This window comes from Thermothelomyces thermophilus, chromosome 6 (genome assembly GCF_000226095.1).
Source record: "Thermothelomyces thermophilus ATCC 42464 chromosome 6, complete sequence".
Lineage (NCBI taxonomy): Eukaryota > Fungi > Ascomycota > Sordariomycetes > Sordariales > Chaetomiaceae > Thermothelomyces > Thermothelomyces thermophilus.
In genome coordinates this window covers 2,240,979-2,252,988 of record NC_016477.1, presented here as the reverse complement: position 1 = coordinate 2,252,988, position 12,010 = coordinate 2,240,979, and the positions used below count along the sequence as shown (strand labels likewise).

General features: G+C 55.6%; 4 protein-coding genes across 4 annotated transcripts; 2 read left to right on the top strand and 2 right to left on the bottom strand.

The window, feature by feature from the left end:
* Positions 1–135: 135 nt before the first annotated feature.
* MYCTH_37941 (uncharacterized protein) lies at positions 136–520 on the top strand (the record flags this gene model as incomplete). The annotated part of the gene is made up of 2 exons (XM_003666060.1): positions 136–295; positions 375–520. The coding sequence occupies 2 exons, from the start codon at positions 136–138 to the stop codon at positions 518–520; spliced, it is 306 nt and encodes a 101-aa protein (XP_003666108.1).
* Positions 521–1,843: 1,323 nt separating this feature from the next.
* On the top strand, positions 1,844–3,553 carry MYCTH_74504 (uncharacterized protein; the record flags this gene model as incomplete). Its single annotated transcript, XM_003666059.1, has 2 exons — positions 1,844–2,509; positions 2,639–3,553. The coding sequence occupies 2 exons, from the start codon at positions 1,844–1,846 to the stop codon at positions 3,227–3,229; spliced, it is 1,257 nt and encodes a 418-aa protein (XP_003666107.1). The 3' UTR covers positions 3,230–3,553.
* A 1,081-nt stretch (positions 3,554–4,634) lies between these two features.
* MYCTH_2310546 (uncharacterized protein) lies at positions 4,635–7,178 on the bottom strand. The gene is made up of 4 exons (XM_003666058.1): positions 6,936–7,178; positions 6,537–6,635; positions 5,686–6,423; positions 4,635–5,621 (listed from the first exon to the last, which is right to left on the bottom strand). The coding sequence occupies exons 1-4, from the start codon at positions 6,939–6,941 to the stop codon at positions 4,683–4,685; spliced, it is 1,782 nt and encodes a 593-aa protein (XP_003666106.1). The 5' UTR covers positions 6,942–7,178; the 3' UTR covers positions 4,635–4,682.
* A 2,455-nt stretch (positions 7,179–9,633) lies between these two features.
* MYCTH_2310543 (uncharacterized protein) lies at positions 9,634–11,794 on the bottom strand. Its single transcript, XM_003666057.1, has 3 exons — positions 11,496–11,794; positions 10,142–11,423; positions 9,634–10,082 (listed from the first exon to the last, which is right to left on the bottom strand). Exons 1-3 carry the CDS (start codon positions 11,566–11,568, stop codon positions 9,869–9,871), a joined length of 1,569 nt encoding a protein of 522 aa, XP_003666105.1. The 5' UTR covers positions 11,569–11,794; the 3' UTR covers positions 9,634–9,868.
* Positions 11,795–12,010: the final 216 nt, after the last annotated feature.

Below are 12,010 nucleotides of genomic sequence, written 5' to 3'. Positions count from 1 at the left end.
ATAGGTAGGTATATAACCGCTTTCCCTTGTGAAGTTTGTTTAAACTTAACCTATAATTCTCCTCAAGTGAAAGACTGTTCCAAGATATACTAAAGCAAGCCGTCAAACATTTCGTCTTCAAGCCATTCGCTAACCATGACCAACTCGTCGAGTACCACTCCTCAAGACTCGCACGTCGGACCAAAGTCAACAGGGGGCAAGGCCTCAGCAGTTCAGACTCCGGCAAACTCGCATCTGGGGCAGGACAAGCCGGGCATCTTTGACGAGCAAGGGGCGGTGGGGAAGCAGTTTACACGTAAGTCGTCGTGGGCCGCGCCGAGGTCCGAGTCGAACAGGAGACCGGGATTGACTTACCTGGCCTGACCGCTGTACAGCCGAAGGAGCACTCGGCGGAGCGGCCCAGAAGGTCGGCAGGCCGTTGGACAAGGAGGGCGTGATCGGCAAGCAGTTCACGACGGAGGGGAGCATCGGCGGCACGGTGCAGAATATGATGGGCGGAGCGAGCAAGAAGTCGAATTGAGAACGGGGCGCCGTCCGTATTACGATAAAGCTGTCAATGAGATGAGACAAACGAGATTTTTTGTGATTTCTTAACGGTGGGTAGGAAGAGAAATTTTGTAATTCGACTGCGATCTCGAGGGCTCGAACACAAACACGCCATGGCCAACAATACCTCTACTGAAAAGAAGGATAGAGCAAACATTGAAGCTGGAACCCTTGGTACGACATCCACTTTGTGTGTAGGAGTATAAGTTTGTATCTTGCGAAAGCGCAAAGGCAGCAAGGTCCATTTAGGCATCGTTAAGCTCTGATCAAAGTATAGGAAGTTTGGCACCGACGTCGCGATTAATTATTCCTCAAAGATGTTTAGAAGCGCAAAGTCAAGGCGGCCGAGCCTGTGTTGCAGCTGAGCGAGGCAAAGAAGCAGATCTCTCTAAGCCGGGACTGGGCCGTAAACTTCCTGCTCAAGCAACTCCCAAGCAATAGTAAGCTTTTACGATAATGGATGTGATATACTGACAATAAGTATCAAAAATAAATAGCGGTAGGGGATGTGGTTCCAAATGGAAAGGCTGTGCTTGATAGAACAGTCTCGCCATTCTCATTCTGTGTTGATTAAAATCATACTGACGCCGTTAAAAAAAAAAAAAAAAAAAAAAAAAAAAAACTAGGTGCTTAGTGACTTACCGACGTCGCTCACTGTGGCATTCACGCTCCCAATCTGTTTCACGTTGCTGAAAGAAGGCTGGACAGCGTGAATACCCTCGTTACCTTTTTTAGCCGGATCATGGTTCTGATATTTACCCCAACCCTATGTATGTAATATGAAAGGGCTCAAATAACGAAAGAAGCGCAAGCCAAACGATTAGCGGTGATACCTGTGACCTCTCTGACTTTGAACTGGAGATATAGATAAATGAAGAGGAACAGGTGAAATCGGAGTAACAGGAGAAGGAGGAGAAGGGGAGTGAGAAGGGCAACCAAGGAAGAGGACTGAACGGAGAGTAAAACAAGCTTAGAAATTTGAAGCAAAAAGGATTCGGGGTCTCAGATACCTGGTTGTTTGCCCACCCTCACGTGTGCAGGACTAGTGTAAGGATTAGTTAATAACCCGCTAGCGAACAAACCGGGTCGAGGCCCCGCGCACAGCTCCCCGCTTTTCCAAAAAGGTTCTGGCTAACCCGGCGTTTCCCACTCCTCTCGCCCTTTTACAACGATCACAAACCGCCATATTCGATTCCAACTAACTCACTATAAGCCAAGCCTCGCAATCACAACTCGGGGTGTTCCTCCGCCAAGAGTCGATCTGCCCAACGCGCCTGTTGCGTTCCGTCGCGTCGCCATGTCGTCGGCCGAGATTGCGCCCGCTGTTACGACGACGACGACAACAACAACAACGACCGCGCAGACGCCGACGCCGACGCCGACGCCTGCAAAGGAAAGACATTCCCTGACCCTTGATCAGCGCCGGGCCCTGAGGCGCTGGGCTTCCTCGCAACCGGTGCGCCCGAGCCACAAAGCCTGCATCGACTGGTTCCAGAGCCAGTACAACCAAACCATCTCGCAATCGACCGTCTCCCACTCGCTCTCCCCAAAATATGCCCGGCTCGATGGCGACACCCAGCTGTCGGGCTCGCGCCTGCGTTTCGGCAATTGGCCCGACGTGGAAAGGCTCGTCTTGTTGTGGCACCAAACGACGGTGAACTCGGGCCGCATCCCATCAAACGACGAACTGGCCGAGAAGGCAAAGAGCATCTTCACCCAGCTTCCGCGCTACAAGGATGAGACCCCGCCCGAGTTCTCGCCCGGCTGGATCCATCGCTTCAAGAAGCGCTACGGCCTGCTGATCCGCCGCCAGCGCCGCCACGGCTCCGTCCAGAACGCGGCCGACGACATACCCTACCTAGTCGACGCCGTCCCCCGCTTCATGAACGTCACGCCCGACGTCTCGCCCGCCGCCATCCGCGAGGCAGTCCAGCGGGTCGTCGGCGTCGAGGCGTCCCTCGCCGTCTGCGCCCGCGTGCGCGACGAGATCGTCCGCCGGATGGAGAACCCCCAGGCCGGTGTTGCCGCCGCCCCCTCCACCCCACATCAACAACAACAACAGCAGCAGCAACAACATCAGCAGCCGCCCCAGCAGCATCCGGGAGTCCACCACCCCAACGGCGACACGCCCATGTACAACGCGGACGAAGACCCGGAGGTCGTCCTACAGAACGCCCTACACGCCCTGCAGCAGGAGGAAGCCGACGCCGAGGCCCAGGCCGCCGCCGAGCGCGAGGCGCGCGAGCGCTCCGAGCGCGGCTTGCCCCCCCCGGGGAGCCTCGCCGCCGGCCAGGCCTACGCGCAACAGGCGGTGGCCGCGGTCAACGCCATCTCGACGCCCGTCAGCGCCGCGAGGGCGAGCGTCGGCCCGCCGCCCAGCGCTGGCAATGGCGGCGTTGCTGGTGCCGGCGCCGGCGCCGGCGCCGCCGGTGCTCCCGGCTCGACGCCGTCCGCGACAGCAGCCGGCCCCCGCTTCATCGCCCCGACACCGCCCCCGGCCGCTTCCGGGTCGGCCGTCGGGGCCGGCTCCGGCGGCGAGGATCTGACGCTGACGCCCATCCCGAGCGGCGGGCCGGTCTCGGTCAACGATCGCCCTGTGCGGTGTCCGTTCTGCCTGAACCAGCGGATGCTGAGGACGATCAAGGAGGCCGTTGAGCACATGTCCACGCACGTCATCGTATAAAAGGGAAAAAGGAACTGCTCGAGTCCGTCTCGAAAAGGCGAAGAGAGTTGTCAGCGGAGGAGAAACTGTCGAACGAGGCTGGCACTTGTTGTTTTTTGAGTCAGAGGGAAGAGCGGTTTTGTGCATCCGGGCTTTTCGACTGTTCGAGCTTCTTCATGTTCTTATATACCACCAGTTCACTACCTTCAAGGCGCTCGGGAGGCAAAGGGGGTTGACGGTTTTTTTTCCTGGTACGGATCGGACGGGGACCTTGGACGGGGTTTGCGCTTTTGTCATCTCTGCTGCTGCTTGCGTACCCGCAATATACCGATACTGATTGACACGTTCTCACCATTTCAATTTTGCTTGCGTTGAGACATTGGTGCGTGGTGATCCGGTTCAACAGCGCTCTCAGAATTGCAGTTGGTGTAGGAATCGGGTGACTCTCCAGATCTAAGGAGCGAAGTCTCAAAACTTTTTGCCCAAGGATGATGCCACTATACCGCGCAACCCGTGATCCAGGCAGGATATGATGACGATCTAATGTTGGAAAGATCCCAAGCTTACCTGACCTATCCTTACATCTCTACCCGAATCCAACCCAGTTCGAGACAGAGTAGGACAAAACTCTTTTCCGCTCCCGAAAAGAGGACACGCGAAAGCCTCAATAACACCCAGGAACATGAGACTCGGGACTCAGCTCCTCACCAGCATTTTTGATTGCCCACACCAATATCCGTACGCTCATACGGCCATCAAAGTCATCCATCCATCCATCCATCCCGGTCATTTCCTTCCTGCCAAGTCATTCGTCATTCCCACCGCTCACCCCCGGCATTTCCAAACTTCAGAGATCCCCCCCTGCCGACCCCACAGGCGCTTCCCGCTCCAACCTCCTCCCCTTCATCCCTTCTTCTTCCTCGATCCCGCTCCGAAACCCATGGTCAACATCAGAACCTCCGCCCTTTGTCCAAATAGGGGTTGCAAAGAAGAAGGCCGGAAACCCGGGCCGTGCCGTTATTCGATTTCACCGTTCAAGCACCGCACCACTTCCCAGCAACCCCTTCGACTGCGTATATCTGGGGATCCAAGCAAGTGCCGCCGTGGAACAACATCCCGGGAAACTGTCGTCGGTAGAGGGATGATCCACTACACCTACTCGTCATCCTTTGATCCATTGGTTCTCCATCCCTTTTCCTTCCATCCCAGCCCTCATGAAACCATCGCAACAAGCCAGAGAAAAACAAACAAACAGATCAGTCATCCGACATCGCAGTACACAAGATTGGAACAAAGACAAAGTCGGGTATACTTTGATGGGGAAAAGGCACAGCACAGAGAAAAGGCCATAGTAAGAAGCAAAAAAGAGAAAAGGTGAAACCCCGGCACCTCCGAAAGAGATAAATCATCGAAATAGAAGTGATAAAGCCCCCGAACCCACCCGAGTTAGGTTGAACCCACCACTAGCGCCCCGTTACTCAACATACAACAGCAGTTTCTCGTTCCTCTGCAGCGCCACGTCCAAGTCATGATTGCTCATCAGCGGAGGCTTGTCGCCTGTCGCCTCGTCCTTGTACGATAACTGGGGCTCCTCGCCAGGCGGGATCTTGAGGCGGTCGACAATCTTGTCATACAGACTCTCAAACGTAACGTCGGTGGGCACCTTGATGGCAATGATATCCCCATTGTAGCTGAGCTTAACCTTCATGAAGGACCCAGCTGTCTGCATTCCAGGCGAGAGGGAGCTCTGGGATGGTTGCGAGAGAGAGGAGACTTGACGTGCCATGGGCGGTTGTTGCTGTTGCTGTTGCTGGCCGGGTTGGCGAGCGCCGCCAAGGTTGCCGTAGCCGGAACCGCCCAGGTTTTGCTGGGACGGCTGGCGTGAAGCGGAGTTGGCGGGTGAATCGGCAGATGAGGGCCGCGAGCCGGCTGATAGGCGGTATTCCTCGTCGAGCGTGCTCGGATCAATTTCGTAATCACCCTCCCTTGGGGCGAAAAACTGCCTGACCAGGTTGCATTTTGATATGTATGGCGGTTGTGCAAGTAGATTCTTAACATAGGCATCGAGGTTGTGGCGGCGCCCTTCCGTAATGGCATCGGTCACGTAGTTGACGGGACCCGGCATGTAGGGAAGCGTCCGCTGCTTCTTCCCGGTAGTTCCGGCCTCCACAGGAAATTCGGTCAGGAGCGCGATCTGGAAGTCGTAAAAATCTTCGTAATATCGTGCCAGCTCCCAGGTTCTGCCGTCCTCCAGTTCGGCTTCAATAACGAACCAGTACTTGTCTTCCGCAAAGCAGTACCTGGGAATGCGGGCTGAGACGGGCGCGGGCAGCTGCGAGTTCTGCAGCGACGGCTGGGTTTGCTGAACAGGGCTCTGCTGCGTAACGTAGCCACCCTGCTGAGCTTGCTGCTGCTGATATTGTTCGTGAGCTGGCTGTCCAAAACGCCACTATCCAGCGAGCGTGACGGCAACTCACCATATTGGACCCCGAGTTTTGGCTCACTCGCCCGCTAGATTGCTGGAGGCTCATGCGCTCCATTCCCTGCTCGATCGGTTGCGCCTGAGTTCCCGTTTCGAACTTCCCGAGTGTGATGCTTGAGTTCTTATAATCGGCAGCCATCTTCTTCCACTCCTCGACCTTGGGAATGCCCGCTTTCCGCACCGCTTCCTGGGGATTAGCAACCGGGGTGTTGGTTGCCATGTCCCTAATCTCTACAAACGAGACGGGAATCAAGCCGGGACCGCCGAGCCTTCCGATGGGCTTTGCGACGAACCACTCGGGGTTTGACTGCGCGATGACGATGATCGCCTCGCCCGCCTTGGCCTCCAGCTCATCGCCTCGCTCAGCATGAAAATCGTAGACAACAACGCCGTAGACCATAGCTCCGGGTTTGCCGCTCGACTTCGAGTTCCGCTGGCTGGCGGGGGCCGATGGAGTAACCGCCGCCGGTGCTTCGCCGTAACCGGAATCATGGTCGGGGTGTTTCGCCGATTGCGCACTGTCCGGCTGCGACTGGCCGCTGTCGCGTTCGTTGCGACCGAGAGCTTGGAAGAAGCTTACCGGCACCAGGCCGCGGGCGTCAGGCAGTGCGGGGTTGCATGCCTCATACCAGTCTGGGTCGTTTTCCCGCCCGATAACGTGGAAAAAATCGCCGCGCGAAAAACTCAGCTCTTGCGGACTCTGGGCGGTATAGTCGTAAAGCGCCCGGATGACCTTTCCGGCACCGACTGCGTCAGTATGCTTGTGGGTGCGGAGGCCCACAGTGAGGGGGGCTTTGCGTGCTGAGGGCTTCAAGGACGGAGCGATGATCTATCTCAGTAACGCACCTTCTTGGGAGGAACGATGGCGACTGCAGATTTCTGCGGGATGCTGATATGCGGCTTGCCCTTTTCGTCCTTGATGGACCGTCTCCCTATCCGTAAAGCCTTGAGAGCACGCATCGCGGTCAGCAATTGACGTAGGTTTTGAGAGCCGTGATCTACCATTCCCCTGTGGTAGATCCAAGTTGCGCCAAAAGAGAAATCGACACCAGCAAGAGCCCGCAATTGCTTGCGTCGCGCAAGCAACGATGACGTCCCAACAGACTCTCAAGGTTGGGCAATGTTGGACGGCAGGCAGCTAGCGCTGGCGCCGCGTTCGTGTCCCCTGACGTCCCAAGCCGAAAGACAAGCGAATCGTGAAAGGACAGTATTCGTTGCCGGCAGCAGCCAGCTGGGATGACGTACCTTCATGGTGTCAGGTGCGGGCCCTGGGGCCGGGCAATCCGGGTGCAGACTCGAATTTCGCAGCGCAAGACAGTCAGTGATGGGCTGTTTGCTTCAGCCAGCACTTTATGCGTCACACCAGTCCACCGGTTGGCTTTAAATCAGTGTAACGAACAATCGGCCAGTGTCCCGCTGCCGAGCGGATGCGCAGCGATGACAGGGTAGTTTCCTCCTCTTTGGCGCCCTCAAATGTTTGTCAGGGCTTTTTTATCCCCCTCGGGCTGCCTCGGGCACTGCTTGTTGGATCCCTCGTTGTGTCCGAGGATCTGGCGGGCGATTTGATGGCGTGGGGTGCTGACGCCAGAAAACGTGCGCCAGTTTCTCTTTGGCTGCAGTGCTCGTCGTGCAGTCCAGTGCCTGTTGTCGCGGGAACAGTTCCTTGTTAATTTGTTCTACCACGCACTTCAAGCACGTTAAACTCGTCACAGGTGATCGCTGCTTCTAGGCAAGTTCGTCGTTAGCAATGGCGTCGAGAGTCGAAGGCCCGACAACGGATTGCGCAGAATGTGGGCGGCGGGGAGGAGGCAACTCGACCAGGGGCAACGACCCAGGCCAAGCTCTTACATAAAGAAGGGCACGGCCGGCTTGGATTCTGCGCTAAACCAAACAGGGGAATCCAGCTCCTGCTGGCTTGGATTAAACCTGGCTGAGTCAATCACACGGCAGAACTTACAAGAAGTTGAGATCGAGAACATGATCCCAGGGAGTGTTTGGTTTTTCATGAGGGAGATGGCTGTCGCGTCCTCGAAGCACATCCCTACAAGCGTTATTGTGCTTGGCTACTCCGATCGGTTGTCAGGAACAGGCGTCTCGTTCTCGGATTCACGTGCCTCAAGTGATGTCACTCAACAACCAACTGCTAGAGGGGAACTTGACATGGCTGAGTACCCTGTAGTGCCGCCTCCATCAAAGCCACTTGCGACCACGTCCACACACACGAACGGCCCAAGTACCCGACATACTGTTCTTACATGGTAATTACCAGCACAAGACGCTCCCATTGGCGGCAGTTGCTACGCCCTCTGCAAAGTATATTGTCCCACCTTGCTACCTATCACGATACCAACCTGTGTGCTCAGGTCACTGAGTTCCCCAATCCTGCAGCAGCCGCAGGCCAATGCTGCCCTGGCGATCCCCGCGTCTGCTCCACATTACGGAGTATACAGTATCAAGTATGCGGCATTAACATGAACAAAAGGCCTCTGGGGTTGTCGGCGTGACTAAAGTGCGCCGAGCCAACGCGATCCAGTAGCTCAGTTTTGTTTCTGCAAAATAGGCGTCTGGGACGGCGCCGCGAGACCGCGCGCATCTGCAACAGGTCTGATTTGCTGGTGATTTAGAGATTGCGGACGCCATCGGCCAAGCCCCTTCAAAGTCCGTAGTTTCTCACGAGCCTTCTTTCAACTTGCCGCAAGTCGATCAATCCTTGACCCCGCGCATCCACCAGCACAACCCCGCCCTCCAAGTTTTGCGATGATCCAGGCGGTTGCGAGATACAAATGGGGCTGTAATCGATGATATGAACAGTGGTGATGGATGTTTCAAAGCGAGTTGTAGTGCACTCTGCGTAGCATCCGGATTTCTGCCGCTTATCCTGAATTAAAGAGCCCTATGACGAGCTTGGTGATAGGCGCTAATAATCCAAGCTCCCAAATTACGCGGCTTGCTTTCCTCGCTCACGTAGGCACGCTTTACGCAATGATTGGGGATTAGACACTTCCAGACGGCAGCGCTTCCCAAAGTACACAAACTCACCATAGGCTCGAGTGTCCAGCGGCACCTAGAGCTCGTCTCAGTCTGAGAATGATGAGATACTAGGCAAAACTCATTTCCAAACTCGAACTTAGAAGGGAGGTAACAACGCAGAAAGGCTGGAAAGCATGAATATAATGTCCAGTTCGGTGTATTGTCTCACTACCTTTTCTGCGGCGTCTGCTCTTAAAACAACGCCGAGCTCCAACATGTTGGGGTCCAAGTAGGAACTACGGATATGCCACGATGGCATGCAGTAACACAATGATTGGGGCAGGGACTGCAGCGACAACGGTTTGCCCGGTGGCAGTCCGTTGCGGATATTAAACCTGAGAACCAAGATATCAACGGTGAACAGAAACTACGGTTGCAAATCTACGGCCCTGATAAAAGGCTGAGCCTGCCCAAACTACACAGACTAGAGTGATCATATCCCTGACGCCCCAGCACCAAACTCCGAGCCAACACCGATCTGGACCGCCCTCTTGAAATCCTACGGCGAGCCATATGCAGGATGTCCGATCCAAACGCACAATATCCACCAGGGGAATTTATTGGCACCGGAGCCTCCCGAGAGCAGAAACACCAAAACGCGACGTGTCGCCAACCAAGAGACCGATTGCATTGCGGCCTCTTCAGATCCGGAGATGGGATCGATTGCGCACGGCGTAGCTGACCATCGACCAGAAGCTTAACGCTCCATCTCAACGCAGAGGTTTTCCGATGAGCCCAACGCGAATGGAGGAAGGCTGAAAAAAAACCTCAGCCAGCTGCTCTCGGATATCGATAACAGGCCAAACTGGCGGGCCTTGGGAGGCGTTTGGCGAAAATAAGCTGGCAATATAATCAAGAAGAGAAACAAGAAGAAATAAACACTTGTCGTCGCCAGAGCACGCGAGGATACGTGAAGCTGTCGTCAAGCTTCATGGTCCTTCTCGGGAGCTTGCTCCCGAGAAAAGCTCAAGTAACCGACCGGCGAGCAGAATCAAGGTATCGAGAATACGGTGCTGTATCGATCGCAACGCCCAACTGGCGAAAAGAGAAGTTACAGGAACGAAATGGAACAAGTTAGCCCGTCGGATGGCAAGGCGCGGCGACCAAGTGCATCGGGGACAACATGCAAAGGCGGCCGAGAAACGGATTCATATCTGGCCTTTGATGTCCACGCGGGAGAAGGCTTCGGCGCGTGCCCCTTCGAACCGTGGGCCCGCCTTCCCAGTCAGGAAGACAATGGTGCCGTTCCGGTCCTCGAGGAGGTCCTGACCGTCATGATTGAGGATGAACTGCGCTGCCTCAACATCTGACTCGAAGTAGAGCTCTTCGGTGACGAAGCGCAGAGGCACGTCTGGTTTGTACCTGTGACAGGGTTTAGCAATCCGTCTGGGCTGCCCGAGTTGCGAGGCAGGGAAACATACGCTTTGCAGATGTTACACAGAGCGGCGAGGCGTTCCCGCCCGACGAACATATCCATGAGATACGCGCCCATATTCGGCGTATCGTTGTAGAGCTGGAAGAACCGGTGGTAGTTGCCCAAGGCGAGGGCGGAACGCACATCGAGAGCATGCTTGATGGCCTTGTCTTTCTTCTCTGCTGCAGTTAGATCCGCCAGAGCGTTATTCAGCTCCGTTCGGTTCGCTGTGTGAATGTAATACAAAATCCGGTACGCCTTGAACTCGTTCGCCTTGCCCTTCAGACCCAGCTTATACAGCCCCTTGAGCTGACTCTGGCACTGATTATACTCACCAAGATCCCCCTTCTCCAAGGCAATGCGAGCATGGATCTCGTAGACCTCAACTGTGAAGTCATCACGGATACGCTGAACCGTGAGATCTTGCCTCATGGACTTGAACTGGTCGCAAATGTACGAGTAGTTCTGATCCTTCTTCCACCTCTTTTTGAGGAGCTCCAAAGTCTGACGCAGGATGTGCGGGGGACGAACTTGTGAAGGTTTTGGAGCCGCGGTCAAACGGAGGTAGCGTTTCTCTAAGTCCTGGCAGGTGCCAACAACAGGACCGTCGCTCGGCGGAGGTGTCTCCTCACGGAACGTCGTGTACTCCCCCTCCTGACGCTTCTGGCGCTTGTCCGCCCTGTTGAACTTACTGGATTTGGGGAGCTCCTCACTGGTCAGGCGCCGGTCAGATGAAAAGCTAACGCGGTCCTCAAGGCGACCAGCCCCAGACCGCCAAGGCGGTGGCGTCGCCGAGGGCGAATTCGGGGTTTCCGAATCCGTCAGATCCCAGGACTTTCGCTTCTTGGTAGTGGTAGACTGGGTAGGGGCTTGGGTTTGTGGTTTAGAATTGAGCGGAAGTAAGGCTCTCGCCCGCTCTTCCCGGATCATTTCTTGCGGAAGCGGCATCTTGTCCCAGTCGAGGGTGTACATGACACCCTTCTCGTTGGCCTGAGTTATTGTCTCCTTCAACTTGACCTCCATTTCTGCGCGTGAGACACTGGAATCTAGATTTGCAGGGATGAAGGCTCGCTGGACATATCGGCGGACCGAATCAGGCCAGTCGATTTTCGTCTTGGTCTGGTCCTGCGCTGCAGGTGACGGGGTATTCACGTTTGTTGCACTATTAGCTGCGCTCGGCGAGGGAGAATGGGGGGGGCCGTAAGTATGCGCGGTCGGATAGGAGGATTGTGGGGCAGAGTATGACTGGCCGAATGACTGCCGGACTGGTACTGCGGTGTAGGCAGGAGCTGCTAAAACAGCCGGTCAGCGTGTGGAAGTTCAATCACAAAGTCAACGGTGGCTATTCCGATTCAACTTACCAGAGTAAGAAGCTGTGTAGCCAGCTGGTGGCTGGGCGCCCGAAGGCGGAGCGGCGGGCCACGTCGGCATCATGGTGGCAGATTTCGTCGATTCGTGCGTGATGGTGTTTCCAGGCCGTTGTTGATCAAGAACTTCGATCGATCATGTGTGGGTTGGACTTGTCCTCAGCACAAGCCAAAGAGCGTCGATGTCACTGATGAGGGTTGGTTGATGTGAGCGGTGACAGGAAGTTCGGAAGCAAGTTCGGAAAGCAATGAGAGACTCCCGGCGCCAGGGTTGACTAAAAGCAAGGCCACAGGTGTTGTGCGCTGCGAAGAAAAAGGAGTCCCTGCGGGGGCTGAGGCTGCGCCACTTGGACTCTCCGAGCACTCCGTACCCTTGCTAGGTTCGGATTGTAAACCCCGATATGTGCAATGAGATGAACATGCTTGCAGCAAAGCGGGTTTCCGGTCAGAACACGGATATCTACATCCGTAGCCAGTAATCCGTATATCCGAGATCTTGACGTTATCAG

Excerpts from the sequence above, each read along its gene's own strand:
- MYCTH_2310546 (XM_003666058.1), bottom strand. Across the intron at positions 6,424-6,536 it reads CCATCGTTCCTCCCAAGAAG|GTCATCCGGGCGCTTTACGA; the intron begins GTGCGTTACTGA and ends GGTGCCGGAAAG. Across the intron at positions 5,622-5,685 it reads AAAACTCGGGGTCCAATATG|CAGCAGCAAGCTCAGCAGGG; the intron begins GTGAGTTGCCGT and ends GAACAATATCAG.
- MYCTH_2310543 (XM_003666057.1), bottom strand. The coding sequence starts at position 11,568 with ATGATGCCGACGTGGCCCGCCGCTCCGCCTTCGGGCGCCCAGCCACCA. Across the intron at positions 11,424-11,495 it reads CTACACAGCTTCTTACTCTG|CTCCTGCCTACACCGCAGTA; the intron begins GTAAGTTGAATC and ends CTGTTTTAGCAG. Across the intron at positions 10,083-10,141 it reads CTGTGTAACATCTGCAAAGC|GTACAAACCAGACGTGCCTC; the intron begins GTATGTTTCCCT and ends ACCCTGTCACAG.